This window comes from Aythya ferina (assembly GCF_964211825.1).
Source record: "Aythya ferina genome assembly, chromosome: 4".
NCBI lineage: Eukaryota > Metazoa > Chordata > Aves > Anseriformes > Anatidae > Aythya > Aythya ferina.
Window position 1 is genome coordinate 65,475,471 of NC_140300.1, and position 16,912 is coordinate 65,492,382.

Genomic DNA, 16,912 nt, shown 5'->3' on the forward strand with positions numbered 1-16,912 from the left:
TTCTTTCCAGACAAGGACTACCCATCATACATTGAAGCATTAGAGCACTGGAAGACTGTATTTATCTCATGTGGGGCAGATCATACTGCAGTTCTCTCCAAGGTGAGTCTGAAATTGAAATTCAGCACCTGAGAAATGCTGGGAGAAAAGATATGCTGTTAAAACTCAACACAGAGCAATTGGAATGGCAACGCTTGCTTCCATCAGACTCTGGAGATGATCCCAAAGGCAGACTAACTGTGGTAGTGGGAAAATTGGCCTTTGCTCAGATTCATATCATCTGCATAAACAGGGAGAGAGATGGTGAATGAGAATCCTGGGGCAAAGAGAAGCAGTTCAACACTTCATACTTTTTAAACATACTTTCTTTTTTTATATATATATAGCATACTGTGAGTAAATGAGAGCAATAGGTCATTCGCTAGGTTTAACTCATACAATAAAATTCTTAAACAACAGGGAGTTATTCTCAGGAGTTTTTTTTTTTTTTTTTTTTTTTTTTTTTTTTTTTTTTTTTCCAGGAGTTAAAGGATTTGGGCATAAAAACAGCATCAGATTAGGCTTGATGAGAAGTGAACTGTGTTTGAATGAGGGATGTTTTGAGAAAAGGCCCATAATGCATATTGTGTCTTGCTGGGTCTCTCTCTTGATGGTGACCATCTGAATGCTGTTAATAATGCAGAGATCCTGTTGTTTGTTTCTTCATCTTCAAGGATGGCTTGGTGTGCACGTTTGGAGCAGGAGGGGCTGGCCAGCTTGGCCACAACTCCACCCAGAATGAACTAAAACCTCGTGTAGTGGCTGAGCTGTGGGGAGCAAGAGTTTCGCAGGTTGCCTGTGGAAGGTAGGAAAGTACCTTAATAAAATGTCTTTCGAGGTCTGAGTTTTAGGGAAATCACTGAAGAACAGCAGGGATGAAAGTCACCAATATGTTCAAATCCCTGTATGCTCAGCTCTCTCAGGGATCTTCCTGATCAGGCCACCCTTCTGCCACAAACCCTGTGAAATCAGAACCCTCAGCCAGTGCCAAGCAGGGGGAGAGGGCTGCAAAAACCAGCAGGAGTCCTTGGCTCTTGCTCTTCCAAGAAATGAAGGATGTGCTGGGTTCCAAAGGACAGAAGACTGTCAAAAGGCTAAGTCAGAAAAGTCATTGAGTTCCAATCTAATTCAAAAGACTGGGTGGAACCTTAGAAAGAACCAAGAAATAGTGAAAATGACCCAGTTTCATTCTGCCTTTTTGGAACTGGAACAGAAAAAATCTCCCGTTGAATTTCCTGGGTTTTGAATCATCAGACTCAGCAGTATGGAAATTGCACTTGGAAAAAATGGAAGGAAGTTAGCAAGGCATAACATTTTTTTTTATTATTTTTTTTTTAATGCAGAACCAGGGTAAACCATAAACATTCGGGGATAGTATAGGAAATTTGAGTCTGTATTTTTTTACTTTATTTACTATGTTTATAGAATGAAAGGGTCCTATGGCTTCAGTTAAAGGGACTCTATGGCTGGACTGTCATGACTTCTAAAGACAAGCCTCAGCTATCCCCTCTGAAAACATATTTGTAAATTGTACTCTAACTAGCTCAGAGGTGTTAACTTATTCTGACCATTTTTCTTTTTCTGAACAGACAGCACACCCTGGTCTATGTCCCCTCCTTGGACAAAGTCTATTTATTTGGTTCTGATGAAGGACAGCTGGGAAATGAGAGAACAGCTAATCAATTGATACCACTTCCCATCAATTCACCAGTGGATAATGGAAAACCCTGTCAGGGTAATGAACAGTGCAGATGTGTACAAACTGTATTAATTTGTTCAGTTCAGTTTGGTTTCTTGATTTCCAGTTTACACTAGAAAGCTGATGGCTTCTAGTTGCTTAGGCTGTTATCTCATGCTTGCTCGATAGTCCCAAACACAGTCTAGCAATGTGTAAATCTATTTGCTATTTGATTTATCACCATGAGTAATGGCCTCAAGGAATCAACTTTTAGATAGACAGCTGCTGTCTTTTTTTTTTTTTTTTTTAATATGCCACCTCTGTGCACTGAACTCTATGTAACAATTACTGTTTTCAACTGTTTGAAAACCTTTTTATTCTTTCACAGAAAACAATACCTCACAAAAGGTGATTAAAACTACATCAGAAGAAAATGAGAGTATTGTGCTTTGTTTGAAGGAAAGGGTATGTACATATTTGTTTACAGCTTGTAGTTTTACCATTGTTCACAATACTGTTGGAAGCTTTTGATTTTTCTATTCTGCTTTTAATGCTCCAACTAAAGATAAGTCTCTTTGCAGTTCTTTTCATGCCTACATCAGAAACAGACTTGTATTGCAATTATATTTCTGTTCTATGTTTTCTGCATCTGGGTCACGCTGGATGACCATTAATTTATTTATATTTAGGCTGAGATGTTCTTGTAGTGATTGACTTGAAAAAAAGAATCACATCTGCTATACCTTAAATTTCATCACATATTCATGCATTCCATACAGAACTCCTATCCTTTGAATGGAATTGCAACTCTGAAGGAGAATGAAGTGGATGCATGGATTTCTAATTCCCGTTCAAAACGCTGGGAAGCTATAAAAAAGTAAGTCAGAATGCTGGTGTTGATTTTTTTTTTCCCTACATATAATTTTCCCTAAAAATTACTATTCTTTGAGGACTGTTATAGGAACTGATGTTCGAGAATTTAGCTGAGGGCCATATCTTGTACCAGAAATTCTTACTTCATTTTTGCATAGGAAAAAACGTGTGTTCATAAGCAACAGCCCCTTGATAACCCTTTTGAAAGAACAGAACAGATGTACTGCCTGGTTTTGGAAGCCAGTCCTTCTCATTGCAATAATTGGTTGTTAAATTGGTGAAGAGCTGACAAAGTTAAACCAGTCTGGAGGCTGAGTAAAAGCTCTCAATATAGTGTTGTTAAGATTTTTTATTTGGTTATGTGGAGATACACTTGTACACATGGCTTTTGTTCTTTCAGAATTAAATAATGAAGTTGCTACTTTTGTTCAAAGGATTGTTTTTTTTCTTTGTTTTTTTTTTTTTTTTTTTTTTTTTTTTTTTTTTTCATTACTCAGGAATATCAGACTGATCTTTTCATCTGAGGCTTGCATCAATGGAAGCTTCCTGGAGAAGAGGTAATGTGTGCTGACTTAGACATAAAAATATTTGCTTAACATAAACTGATCACAAAGTGTTATTGTAAGCTATGTACGTAGAGAAGAATAGTTGCATCTGAATTTGCAAGAAGCAAGTCGGCATTTTCAAGGAAAAGCCTGAACTAAAATTATTTTTTATCCTGTAGTTCCTACCAAAATTTGCTGTAGAAGCTGATATTCTAGCAGACCATCCCATACTGACAACTGATGGATGATTTTAATCTTGTGAGGCAATATTATGGCTCCCACTTTATTACAGTCCATAATAGCTCCTCCCAGCACTGAAGTGCAATTCATTTTTGGGTGAAATACAAGCAAGCCTGTTATTAACAGTTATTAACAGTGCATCACTACACAAGATAGGAATGACAGAATATCAGTGAGGACACACCACAGTGAGAATATCTTTATAAAACAGGTGAAGCTGTACTCACTGGAGTTGGGGCTTAATTCTAAGTATTTTCTGATGTTAGGGTGCTTCACTGTTCAGTCAGTAATAAAAAACAGCTCATTTGATTTTTTTTTTTCCTTTGTGACAGAGACACACATTTCAAAACTTCCAAAGAAATTTCAGGTGTAGACATGAGAGCAGTGCAATGCTTTTATAAGAAGATCAGCAGCAAGACATTACTCTACCAGGAGGTAAGAATTTGATGTAAGAATTCTCACTACACGGACACCAAGGAGCTCTAGATCTGACTGCTATTTTCCCCAGAGGTTTAGGTTTTCCCAGTCTTTCACAAACAAAGCAAATGCAGGACAGAGGTGTTCTGCAGCAGAGTGGGGGATCAGGGCGTGCAAGGCATTTCTCACATGCACTGACTAGAGAATAAGGGGCAATGGCAACAAGTCCGGGTCTGGCGCAGCAGGCTCATCCCCGTAGGAACTTCCCACCTTCTCAGGTGCCTGTGCACAATAGGTGTGAAGCTTTGCAGGTCGATCTGAGCAACACTGGGGAATGCGGTACATCTGGCTTGGATGTGACACAAACATCACCTGCATTAAAATAGCTCCCACCAAGACAAAAAGACAGGTCACTGTTGTGGGAGACTCCCTTCTGAAGGGAACAGAAGGCCCAATGTGCAGACCAGACCTGCTTCACAGGGAGGTCTGCTGCCTCCCCAGGGCCCAGATTAGGGATGTGAAGAGAAAGCTTCTTGCCCTGGTTTGGCCCTCAGACTATTACCTGTCAGTTATTTTTCAAGTGCACAGAGATGAAGCTTCAAGACCAAGACTGAGGACAATCAAAAGAGATTTCAGGGCCTTGTGACATAGTTGTTGAGAGGTCAGGAGTACAGATGGTGTTTTCCCCTCTCTCCAGTTGCAGGAATTGATGAGTTGAAGAATAGGAAGAGTCAGTGAATCAGTATCTGGCTCCAAGCCTGGTGTCACCAGCAGAACTTTGGAATTTTTGACCATTAGTCATTTCACAAGACACCAGACCTGCTGGCACTGGATGGCGTTCACCTGCCTCTAAGGGGAAAAAAGGATCTTTGCTCAGGAGTTAGCAGGGCTCGCTGATAAGGCTTTAAATTAGATTTGAAAGGGGAAGGGGATAAAACCAGGCTTGACAGAGACAAGCCTAGGGGTGATATGACAATGGTTAAAGAACAGTGTGCTAGCAAGGTCCATTGGTCTACCTCCCCTTTTGAGGTAGGGGATGTAGAACCATGTGGTACCAAAGGCACGAGGGATATTGACAGGTTAGAAATCACAAAAGGAAGGAGAAGTGGTGGGGTAGCCCCGTATGTTAGGAAGCTTTTGGGTTGTCTTGATATTAATAACGGCGATGACAGGGTTGAATGTTTATGACTGAGAATCAGAGGGAAGGCCAATGAGGCAGTTGTCCTGGTGGGCATCTGTTATAGAGTGCCTAACTAGGCCGAAGAAGCAGACGAATTATCTACAAACAGCTGGGACAAGTTTCGTAATTGCTAGCCTTTGTTCTCATGGGGGACTTCAACTTATCAGATGTCTGCTGGAAATACAACCCAGCACAGAGGAAACAGTCTAGGAGGTTTCTAGAGTGTGTGGAAGATAACTTCCTGATGGAGCTACTGAGTGAGCCAGCTAGGGACAGTGCCCGCTGGACCTTTTTCTCATAAACAGAGAAGGACTTGTGGGTGATGTGAAGATTGGAGGCCTTCTTGGCCACAGTGATCATGAAACAATAGAGCTTTCAATTCTTGGAAAAGTAAGGAAGGGGGTTACCAGAACTGGTACTTGGACTTCTGGAGGACAGACTTTGGCCTGGTAATGAGGCCAGTTGGTGGAGTCCCTTAGGAGGCAGTTCTGAAGGACAAAAGAGTCCAGGAAGGCTGGATACTCTTCAAGAAAGAAATCCTAAAGGCACAGGAGCAGCCCGTCCCCACGTGCCAAAAAATGAGCCAGCATGAAAGAAAACTGGCCTGTCTGAACAGGGAGCTGCAGCTAGAGCTTAGAAAGAAAAAGAGGGTTTATGACCTTTGGAAGAAAGGGCGGGTAACTCACGAGGACTACAAAGATGTCATGAGGCTGTACAGGGACAAAATTACAAAGGTCAAAGCCCAGTTTGAGCTCATTCTGGCTATTGCTATTAAAGATGATAAAAATTATTTTATAAATACATAAACAAGAAAAGGAGGACTAAGGAGAATCTCCATCCTTTATCGGATGTGGAGGGAAACATACTGATAAGAGATGAGGAAAGGCTGAGGTACTTAATGCCTTCTTTGCCTAAGTCTTTAGCAGCAAGGTCAGTTGTTCTCCAGGTATTCAGCCCCCTGAGCTGGTAGATAGGGATGCAGAGCAGAATGAAGCCCTCATAATCCACGAGGAAGTAGTTAGTGACCTGCTACTCCACTTAGATGTATGCAAGTGTATGAGGCCAGATGGAATCCACCTGAAGGTACTGAAGGAGTGGGTGGGAGTGCTCACCAAGCTGCTTTACATCATTTATTAGTGGTCCTGGCTATCAGGGGAGGTCCCAGCTGACTGGAGGCTAGCAAATAGGATGCCCATTTACAAGAAGGGCTAGAAGGAAGATCTGGGAAACTACAGGCCTGTCAGTCTGAGTTCAGGGCTAAGGGAGCTCACTGAGCAGGTGATCTTGAGTGTCATCTCACAGCACTTAGAGGACAGCCAAGTGATCGTGCTGACTGGCATGGGTTTATCAAAGGCTGAGGAACCTGATCTCCTTCTACGATAAGGTGATGTGCTCAGTGGATGAGGGAAAGGCTGTGGATGTGGTCTAGCTAGACTTTGGTAAGGCTTATGATACTGTTTCATGCAGCATTCTCCTGAAGAAGCTGGCAGCTCAAGGCCTGGACTGGTGCATGCTTTGTTGGGTTAAAGACTGACTGGATGTCTGGGCCCAAAGAGTCATGGTGAATGGAGTTACATCCAGTTGGAGGCCGATCACTAGTGGAGTCCCCCAGGCCTCAGTACTGGGGCCACTTTTCTTCAATATCTTTATCAATGATCCGGATGAGGGGATTGAGTGCACCCTCAGTAAGTTTGTTGATGACACCAAGTTAGGTGTGAGTGTTGATCTGCTCGAGGGTAGGAAGGTTCTGCAGAGAACTCTGGATAGGCTGGGTTGATGCGATCAGGCCAGCTGTATGAGGTTCAACAAGGCCAACAACATCCTGGCTTGTATCAGAAATAGTGTGGCCCGCAGGACCAGGGAAGATATTGCCTCCGCCCCCCTCCCTGTACTTGGTTCTGGGCTGCACCTTGAAAACTGTGTTCAGTTTTGGGCCTCTTGCTACAAGAAAGACATTGTAGTGCCGTAGTGTGCCCAAACAAGGGCAACAAAGCAGGTGAAGGGTCTAGAGAAGAAGTCTTATGACTTGTTCTGAGTGGCTGAGGGAGCTGGGGTTGTTTAGCTTGGAGAAGAGAAGGCTCAGGGGAGACCTTATTGTACTTTACAATTACCTCAAACGAGGTTGTAGCAAGGTGAGGATTGGTCTCTTCTCCCAAGCACCAAGTGATACAATGAGGGGAAATGGCCTCAATTGTGCCAGTGAAGGTGTAGGTTGGATATTAGGAGAAATTTCTTTACCAGAAGGGTTGTGTGGCATTGGAATGGGCTGTCCAGGGAAGTGGTTGAGTCACCATCCCTGGAGGTCTTCAAGAAGCCTTAGATTTAGACCTTAGTAGCATAGTTTAGTGGTGGGCTTTAGGACTAGGTTAAAGGTTGGACTAGATGATCTTAGGGGTCTTTTCCAACCTGAATGATCCTATGGAAAAAAAAAAAAACAAACAACCTTTCAGGAAGCTTCTTGAAGAGTTTGTTTGTTGTCTCTGCTGAAGCTGAATCCTGGAGAGGTGAAGTTTTATGAAAGTCTTAGTGTAGGGAATAAGACCTTTTACAAAAAGCTGCCAGGCTTCCCAATGAAGAGAAATGATGGCAGAATTACCCCAGAAAGAAGTTGTCTCTCTTCTACTGGGGGAAATAAGTGGATGAACGAGTTACCCAAAATCAATCAGAAAACTGACTAATTCAGGAATTGAATTTAAAGGTAGTATCCTAGACCTAGTGTATGAAGGAAGATTTGTGAATGAAACAAATTCTGTGCTAACCTAAATCATAGATTGTTTTGGCATAACACAATTGCATTTTTAATCCTTTTTTTTCTTTTCTTTTTTTTTTTTTTTTTTTTTTTTTTTTATTCTGAAGGTGCAAAATGGAATTGCGAATTTGCTGTCATCATTGTCTTCCTCTCCCATCTCACCAGAAAATTTCAGAGTCTACTTGATTTTGCCTTTTCTTCTTCAGGGAGATGATGACAGCTCTTACCATTTTCTCCAGCTGTTAGCAAAAGCCATTTTGAAGCTCCAGAAGAAGGACCGGAAAGTTCTTGGTAGGGTTGGAAGTTGATGGAATTGAATGATTAAATGTTTGGTCATTTTGGGCTGTGGAGCAAGAAATAGTATTGTTGATGTAATTTGTTCCAGAGTTCAGCCTGGAAGAATTGCTTTTGGTAGAAACGCAAATATGGGGACTACTACAGAAAAAGCAGGCACAAGAAAAACAGTGTTTTTCAATCTGAGGTTTACTAGTTTTGTACTATGAAATTAAGCATTTTGTTTTGTTCAGTTGATAAGAAGGGAAAATGCAACTTAATCCAAAAAAAAAAAAAAAAAAGGTAGTTATTTGCATGTTACCTGTGGTGGATATCTTACTAGCTGTTGTTTTATTTACAGAATGCCTGTGGTCAAATCTAGACACGTTATCTTTCAAGAATCTGGTCTGTATATATCAGAAGCTTTCGCAGAATGTAATGTCTCGGTTTTTCATATATAATGGACTGTTGCAAATATATGTCTTTCGACACAAGACTCCCATTGGACTGCATGAGGCTTTGCAAATACTGCATATTCTTTACCAGGTGAGAAAGTGATTGGATCCAGATTAGAAAGGATGTATCAGTATGATTTAGAATATTTCAATCATTTTTCTTTGTTGAATTTTCTGTGTTTCCTTCTTATGAGGAAACATGGTGCTTTGACATTCCTTCAGGAATCTTTTTAGCATGTCTTTGAAGGAGTTGAGTTGTCCCACTACCTACCTATTACTGTCACGCTACCTACCCCAAATCATGCTCTTGAGCAGTGCCTGGCTGACTGTAGAAATGAATCATGGTTGAGGTTGGAAGGGACCTCTGAAGATCATCTAGTCCAAAGCCCCTGCCAAACATGATCACCTAGAGCACAAATGAAGAACTGAAGCATGTTATAGCCTCAAGGTGGAAGGGAATGCTTTCAGTGAGGACTAAATGCCTTGATGCATGTTGAGCTATGGGTGTAGCTGGTGGTTTTACCATGCTATGCAGTTGCACACCACAACGGCTCTCTGACTTTCCCTCCTGAAAGAAAAAAGGGGAGAAATACGATGGAAAGTGCTCTAGGGTTGAGATAAGGACGGGCAGATCACCCACCAATTATCATCATGGGCAAAGCGGAGGGGCCCTTTTGGAGGCAGGTGAAACTGGCTCTTATCTGACATAGGGCAGCTTCTGGGCTCCTCACAGAGGCCACCCCTGCATCCCCCCGCTACCAAGCCCTTGCCATGTAAAAGCAGCACAGTGGTGCCTGGTAGTGAGATCCCTCACCCCAGTAACTGCTCACAACATTTACATGATGGCCCACCTATTTGGCACAGCATGGCTGTCACAGCAATACTGTAGTATGCTTTAAGAGCCTGTTACCTGAGAAGTTTTCTGAAACAGAAGAATTATAATGTGTTTAGCTGCATGTGAATAAGGGGAAGAGAGGGGACAATAGCTGTATTCTTCTCAAAAAAAAAAAAAACATCCTTTCTCTTGCTGAGGTTTTCAAAGTTTAGGAGAGGGGAAAGTTCAAGCATGCACTCAGTGTGAATCAGAGAACTGATAAACTTGGTTCAGAATTCAGTATCCTTTTGGCTGAGAATGCAGACTTGGACCTCTAAGATTATACTCTTAAATCTACTCACCGGATAAAACTCAGAAGTGCAGGAGGGTACTCCTCAGTAAGCGGTGACATCATTTGCAGCTTTACATGGTCACTTTCCCTCCCAAAATCACATCTTTGTCAGGCAACAAATATGCAAGTGAGTGAGCAACTTCAGATTCTCTTGCAACATGACAAAGTGACAAAAATACCTTTCATGTTGCAATCTTGGTAACGAGTCTTTGTTGTAAATGAAAATCATGTTCCTGCAAGTTTTTACATGGTTTTCTGTGACTTGCCGCTGTTGAGTGCTTCTATAGTGTTGTAGTGTTTCTATACTTCCATTTCTGTGCCGGGTCTCAGAGCTGTTTCTGCTGAGAGTCCTGTTTCTCCTTAGTCCTGTCCTGCTTACAGATGCATAGCTCAGCAGTTCTGCCTTTCATATTGTGTCTATCAATGCAGGTGAACACCAGGGCTGGCTTCAGACTACAAGAAGACAACTTCTATGTGCCTGAAGCGAAAAGGATTGTCGAATATTTACTCAACAGGAGACATGAAGTAAGTATAAAATCTTAGAGCAGCACAAAACACTTATTCTGCTGTTTTGTAAATCAATAGATATGGAAGTCAACTCTAAACTCTACCCAAGTGACAGTGCACTTTCCCACTCCTCTGGCTGTCCTAAATCATGCAAGCCATTTACAGTCTCAATATTTCAGCAGCTACAGTAGTACCTTTCCTTTGATGACTCCCTGGTTCAGAGGGTTCAGAGAGTCAGGGCTGTTCCCAACAGCTTAGATCTGTTTGCTTCAAACTGGCGATGAGTATGAAATAGGAGTGTGAAGGATGGTTGCTATGCTGCTTGTATACTTCTAGATTTTATGATATTTAATTAACAGAATTATTGTGAGATCTCTTTAAACTTTTATGGAGAAACCCTATTGAGCACTTCCATTTACTTACATCTAAAAGCAGTGTTAATAATATTAAAATCTGTGAAATGGTTCACTTCTTCACTTTTAATAACAATATGTCTAACTTGGGTGTCCAGGACATTTTTACTATTTTTACAAGGTCCAGGGGGACCTTGATAGGGTTGAGAGGTGGGTGTGTGTGAACTTCATGAGGTTCAACAAGGCCAAGTGCAAGGTCCTGTATCTGGGCCAGGGCATCCCCAAGCACAAATACAGGCTGGGAGAATGGACTGAGAGCAGCCCTGAGGAGAAGGACCTGGGGATGCTGTTTGACGGGAAGCTTGATGTGAGCTGGCAATGTGAGCTTGCAGCCCAGAAAGGAAGCCCAAGGAATAAACTTACTGTTTTATTCCTGGGATACTGTAATGCATGTCTGCCTACACAGACAGTTCTGCAAAAATTCAGATGCCTCCTTATCGGTTTCCCATTCATGCTAGTGGTTAGAAGCCCCTTTTATGAAGTGTGCCTCTCTGTTGGTATAGTGTTCATGTATAAAGTATGTACATGTTGGTACATGTACAGGTATGTTGGTAGAGTGTTCATATTCTGTTGGTATAGCAGTCACGTACACACCAAAGGCCTTTTTCAGACATAGATGATGGCAGTTCAATCTCTACACGTACCCCCAAACTCTCATCTTGCGAGTAAAAAATCATCATGTCTTCTCTTCTTTGTGATTTCAGGTGATGTTTCATCGGGATGTATTTCAGAGTACTCTAGGGATGCTGACCAAATATCCATGCATCTTTGACATGCACGACAAGATCCAGGTTCATTATTTAGATTGTGACAGTCTGTACACATGTAATGAGTTTGTAAGTGTGACCAATTTATGTATTTATTTTTTACAATTTAGAAGAGAGAAACGCACTTCTAATGAATGGTTATGTAATTCTTCAACAGCTAGGCTTTTTATGCGAGGCACCCCTTATTTTACATGTCAGACGAGAACACCTTCTGCATGACATACGGCCTCTAATGACAGCACGAAAGGATGATTTCAACAGGATGTTAAGAGTAAGATATCAAAATATGTTGTTTTGTTAGCTCTAAATGTATTACTGCACTGTTCTGAAGTATTATAAGGAAGTTCCACCGGGGATGTAAAGTAAATCAGGAGGGTAATATTTTACATTCCTGTTCCAGATAGCCATTAGGCTTTCTGGGCATAATTTAAATCCAAGTGGCAGTGCTATTTACTGTGAAGCTGCTTTGGGATAATGTAATAGGATTGCTCAGGAAACTGGTAATTGGCAAAGTCCATCACTATTACTGCTACAATGATTTTGAAGACTCTAGGCTAGTTTTCTTCAATACTAGCCCTGCCCTGCAAAAGCAGTTAGCTGGCTGACGTGGGATCCAAGCACCTGCCCCGAGCTGAGGACCACGTGCCTGTGTTCTGTCACCAACACAAGGGCTGTCAGTCTGGTACTGCACCTAGGCATTATCTGATTCTGTTTCTTCCCAGGTGAGACTTCTTGCTGGCCAGAGCTGTCAAAGCTTTTCCTTCCTATACATTTAGGAAAAGATTCACAAATAGCTTCTAGAGCTCCTCTTCCTTCCCCCTCCTTAGTACAACAGCTAAAAAGGGAACTTCTTACACTGAAAATAAGGCTTTTGCTCTGTACTATCCTCTAGATGAGCCTCTCTCCACTGATCATAGGAGCCCCAGCAAGTTCCCAGATGTTTGCTAGTCAGCCTTCAAATACACCTCTTCTGCACGCTGCCTTTCATACTATAGATCACACCATTATTTGCGCAGCAGCTACTTGGTCAATTTGATTGATTAGTGTCTCACCAACAGACGCTACTGTCTATAGACACTACTACTAAGATCTGCAACACTTACAACTTTGTGCTGCATTTCTGAAATGTTCAGCAGGTAAAGGACATTCTGTCACTCCACTCTCTAGTCTTACTGTAAACGGGAACAGGGAAGGTTGAAGTATTTAGCAGAAGTATCTTCTGTTTGCTCTCTACTGAAGATGCTGAGGAAGAGATTGTATTAAGGGGAAAGATACCCTACATACATATGTAGTATTTGTAGCTGCTGACTTGGCTACCAAATCCTGGGCTCAGTAAGTTGTTTTTCCTCCAACCTGTCAGGAGATGTTTCTTTAATGAAGCTGACCCAGCATGGCTATCAAACGTGTGCACTCAGACACACTTAACAAATACAATAAGGACATAAATCTCTGAAATAGACACTGAAATATGTTGTAGATGATTCTGCACAACAAAACCCCTAGATGCACAAATACATCTTTTCTGGGCAGCAAGCAATGCTTTTGTTTGCCCGTCTTCTTCTTACAAAAAAAAAAAAAATAAACAAAAGCAAGCAGTTGCTGGATGTACAGTCATGGGTGTCATCCCAAGTAAATTTTTTCATTTAACTCAGAGCTTGTTATTAAACATCAGCCTAGTTTATTTTATGTTCTTCTGACAGTGGGACAAATACATTTCAATACACACATCACTTCAAGACATATGAACAGAATTACAGCTTCATGACTCAAAGAGAGACTCATACTGCCACGTTGTCATTGCTTATTATCTGTTATTTCAAAACGCGTGCTGTCTTTTCTAACAAAGATAACTGCCACCTATAAGATTTTCAGTAGTACCATTAGAAACAGAGAACGTTCTTGAAGAGAGATGCTAGAAAGAGTTAATGCTTCTTGTTAGTCTTCCTCTCTATCTTCCTTAGCAGTAATTAAGTAATGGGCTTGCTGCAGCAGGCTTTATACAGTTCCAGATACCACTAGGAAAAGTGACAGTCACTAGGGCCAGCTGGGAACTCTCTCAAATCAACTGTAGCGCCCTGTGAAATTAAACTGTGTTGCTCTAGAGAAGCACGGGGGGGTTAGCAAATGCACTGCACTAGTTGTGCCTGAAAAGCTTAATCCCCATCCAGGTCCACAGGTGGAAGAACACATAAACTGGTATGGTAATGGGAAGGAGGAGGCTGTAGAAACACAAGCTGTTGGTGCTGGTGCAGCCCTGCGGGAAGGTCTCGTCCACCGCGGCGGCGTAGAACAGGCCTGCTAGGGACAGGAGCGGGACGAGGACGGTCAGTGTGGGCAGGGAGGGCAGCACGCCGCCTCCTGCCATCGCCTCACTGCTGGGGCCCGGCGGGCCCTGAGGTCTCCTTCACGGCCTCAGCCTGCTTCTGCGTTCTCCTGGCCGCCTCCGGGATCATGTTGGGGATGCCATCGATGACGGGGTAGGCGATGCCCAGCTCCTCGTTGACGAGCTCGTTAGCCGACTCGTCGTACCTGGGCAGCCAAGAAAGAGAAAAAACCAACAATAATAATAACTCGAAGGGAGAGGCGAACAACTTAGCTTTGCCCTTCAGCGCCCGCTCGGCCCCCCCGCTCACCTCAGCGGCCGCTTGGAGAGCGGGCACACCAAGAAGCGCAGCAGGGAGGGCTCCAGCCCCGGCCCCTGCCCGCCGCCCTGCCCGCCCGCCCCGCGGCTCCCCGCCGCCCGCCTCAGCGCCGCCACGGCCCCGCGCCCGGCCCGCAACATGGCGGCCGCGCCGCGGTGCTGAGGCGGGACGCGCCGGGCTGCGCGGCGGGCAGGGCGCGATGGGTTCCGGGCGGCGCTCGGGTCCTCGCCTCACCGGGCTCTCCCCGCGGCCCGCAGGTGGTGTTTGAGGGCGAGGCGGGGCAGGATCTCAACGGGGTGTCCCGGGAGCTCTTCACCGTCGCCGCCAGGGCTTTCAGCGACCCCCAGAGCGGTGCCTTCCGCCACTACCCGTCCCGGCTGCTCTGGTTCCCCGCTCAGGTAAGGCGGCGCAGCAGCCCCGCTGCGAGGGAAATGGGCTTCAGGAAAGACAAAGTTAGGACTTCTTCTGCTTTTATTTTTAACTAGGTGCCAAGCCACGACGTCACTTTTGTCCTGATCGGGATCCTGTGTGGGATGGCTGTGTATAACAAGTGCCATGTGCCCTTCCCCTTCCCTGCCGCGCTCTTCAAGAAGATGCTGAACGTCGCACCCACCCTGGAGGATCTGAAGGAGCTGATGCCAGCAGTCGGCAGGTACAAGCTAAGAGTGTCCTAAGCTGGGAGATGCCTAAGGGATTTCCTAATTTGTGGTGAAACTACAGTTCAGGCAGCTCTCCTGGTTTGGTGATGTGCACAGAAATCGTGAAAGCAGTGTTAGGTACACCTGCGGCAATGATATTTGCCATTGCCGGGCTGCTACAAACCACAGTGTTTCCAAGGAGACTCCCTGGCCAGGAGTACAGCTATCAAACAGCTGCTGGCATCAACAAAACAAAAAAAGTCAAGTCCTGAACGCTGGAAGCAGTAGGGATGCCACTCCACGTGAGCTTAAGTCCACACTAGCAATACATGGTTCATAAATACTTCAAGCTGTACTTTAGACTTGAAACAACAACCTTATTTATTTAATTATTTATTACTAATTTCTACAATGATTTTAAAGTAGGCAGTGATGAGCGCAGTATTAACCTATGCTGCAGTCATGTCAAATCTGAGAACCAAGGTGCAGGGTTCCCACATACTGAGAAAGGAGATAACAGGCTGATACTGCAGGAAGAGGTGCTGCTGCCACCAGCATAAAGCTCCTATGTACCTGAAGCCTGGCTTACACACAAGTGCTATCAACAGTTGATAGGAACCTTTTCCCTAGAGCCAGTGACTGTGTCAATGTGCAGAAAAGCCCTCAGTGTACTGTGGGTTGCCAGCAATGCTTGGAGAGACACTGTTCTATAAAGCAGTTCTCCCAGATCATCCAGATGCATCTCAGATGCACACGTAATTCCTTACTAGATGGTCTTTGGAAGGATAAAGCTGTGGTCTGAGCCCACTTGCCACTGTAATTGTTCTCTGTAAAATCCCCACAGAGCATGGAGATGGTCTTGCTTGGAATCCTTTGCAATCAAGGCATTTGCCCTTAAGTCATGGCAATTGTAGAACCCAAGTGTATAAATCAGTTTAGGGCCACATTATGAAGGTTCTGTGTGAGTACAAGGGCTCTGTATGCATGTGCATTTAAATACTGCTTGTCAAAGGATGCTTTTCAGCAGAATCTGAGCGTGTGACGAATCGTCTTAATGTCTCTTCTCTATTTTTCCTTTTTTTTTTTTTTTCTTTTCTTTTCTTTTTCTTTTTTTTTTTTTCTTGAAAGGAATCTTCAGAATATTTTGAATGAAGAATCTGAGGATGAGCTTGAGAGCCAGGACATGACCTTCGTGGTAAGATGCCACTGTGTCATTTAGATGTGCCGAGCATGTAACTGAGGCAAGACAGTATCCCACTGCAAATGATACAAAAACTTGTCTGTAAACACAAAGTAGCGAGACTGCTGGGTCAAGCCCTGCAGAAAGAAAGAGTAACAGATACAGCTCACATATGCCTATTATATGTAAGAAATATGGCATCAAATATTTTCCTTTTCTGTGCAGCTACTGGAAGAAGGAGGTTCCGTGGTTGAGCTTAAAGAAAACGGTACCAACATCCCTGTCACTAAGCAAAACAGGTCAGTTTTATTTTTCTTATCCTGTTATCTCTTATGAGTATACAAAATGTCGTATCTATACTCATCCCCACATATTCCTTGAAAATACTGAGCATCAACATTGTGCTGTTCATCTCAGTCCAATAACTTGTTTGCTTTCAGTTCTTGCTCTTTATGCTGTATGTGTGCCAGACATCAGCAGTTTAGGGATCCCTGGTCATCCTGATGGCATATGCAGGGATACCTGGTCTTTTCAGGGAAGTTCCTAACAAATATGTAAAATGTCCCTGAACAACATTTTCAAGGAAATACAGACAACTTGTTTGGGAGATCAGGTACAGGTACACCTCTGTAAGATTTTTTTAATGAGCAAAATATTCCCTGCTTAGTTATTTGTATGAAACATATCTTGTACGTGATGGAAGAGGAGCAATCTGTCAATGAGGATTTGTGTTAATATTAACCTCAGCACAGAGGACACAGAGCAAGTCTATGGCCTGAGTTATGCAGGTGACTGCTTTCAGTAAAGAGTTTTGAAAATAAAGCAGGTCAAACGGAGTAAAGAAAAAGGAAACAAAAAGTTCTATGTGTTTCTCTTTTTCAAAAGTCACATCTTGTGTTACTTGTTTGAATCAAAATATTTTTACAGGAAGGAATTTGTTGACTTATACGTGAATTACATATTCAATGAATCAGTGCGGAAGCCATTTGAGGACTTTATGCAAGGTTTTTTAAGAGGCTGTCCAGCTAGAAGCTGGAAGATGTTTCTCCCTGTTGAGCTCCAAGTTCTTCTCCTGGGACACGCAACATATGACTGGCATCTGCTGCAAAAGGTATTGGATACAAGCAGAGGGGCTTTCTGCTGGTTTGCA

General features: G+C 43.2%; 3 protein-coding genes across 3 annotated transcripts in view; 1 reads left to right on the plus strand and 2 right to left on the minus strand.

The window, feature by feature from the left end:
• Positions 1 to 16,912, plus strand: part of HERC3 (HECT and RLD domain containing E3 ubiquitin protein ligase 3) — a 64,936-nt gene that overhangs the window by 3,229 nt on the left and 44,795 nt on the right. Inside the window, exons 5-21 of the mRNA XM_084517980.1 lie at positions 11 to 102; positions 714 to 844; positions 1,629 to 1,774; positions 2,106 to 2,182; positions 2,497 to 2,594; positions 3,088 to 3,147; positions 3,708 to 3,810; positions 7,829 to 8,012; positions 8,356 to 8,540; positions 10,045 to 10,140; positions 11,240 to 11,371; positions 11,460 to 11,573; positions 14,202 to 14,342; positions 14,430 to 14,596; positions 15,711 to 15,777; positions 15,988 to 16,061; positions 16,690 to 16,873. Coding sequence (XP_084374106.1) covers positions 11 to 102; positions 714 to 844; positions 1,629 to 1,774; positions 2,106 to 2,182; positions 2,497 to 2,594; positions 3,088 to 3,147; positions 3,708 to 3,810; positions 7,829 to 8,012; positions 8,356 to 8,540; positions 10,045 to 10,140; positions 11,240 to 11,371; positions 11,460 to 11,573; positions 14,202 to 14,342; positions 14,430 to 14,596; positions 15,711 to 15,777; positions 15,988 to 16,061; positions 16,690 to 16,873 — 2,051 coding nt within the window. The remainder of the gene's footprint in view (positions 1 to 10; positions 103 to 713; positions 845 to 1,628; positions 1,775 to 2,105; positions 2,183 to 2,496; positions 2,595 to 3,087; positions 3,148 to 3,707; positions 3,811 to 7,828; positions 8,013 to 8,355; positions 8,541 to 10,044; positions 10,141 to 11,239; positions 11,372 to 11,459; positions 11,574 to 14,201; positions 14,343 to 14,429; positions 14,597 to 15,710; positions 15,778 to 15,987; positions 16,062 to 16,689; positions 16,874 to 16,912) is intronic.
• Positions 12,958 to 13,667, minus strand: PIGY (phosphatidylinositol glycan anchor biosynthesis class Y; the record flags this gene model as incomplete). The annotated part of the gene is made up of 1 exon (XM_084516954.1): positions 12,958 to 13,667. One exon carries the CDS (start codon positions 13,665 to 13,667, stop codon positions 13,437 to 13,439), a length of 231 nt encoding a protein of 76 aa, XP_084373080.1. The 3' UTR covers positions 12,958 to 13,436.
• Positions 12,958 to 14,201, minus strand: PYURF (PIGY upstream open reading frame). The gene is made up of 2 exons (XM_084516953.1): positions 13,936 to 14,201; positions 12,958 to 13,831 (listed from the first exon to the last, which is right to left on the minus strand). Exons 1-2 carry the CDS (start codon positions 14,082 to 14,084, stop codon positions 13,672 to 13,674), a joined length of 309 nt encoding a protein of 102 aa, XP_084373079.1. The 5' UTR covers positions 14,085 to 14,201; the 3' UTR covers positions 12,958 to 13,671.

What these genes read in the sequence shown, in the direction of transcription:
- PYURF (XM_084516953.1), bottom strand. Translation starts at nt 14,084, where the DNA reads ATGTTGCGGGCCGGGCGCGGGGCCGTGGCGGCGCTGAGGCGGGCGGCG. An exon ending in CTCTCCAAGCGGCCGCTGAG is followed by an intron (nt 13,832 to 13,935) that starts GTGAGCGGGGGG and finishes TTGGCTGCCCAG; the next exon opens with GTACGACGAGTCGGCTAACG.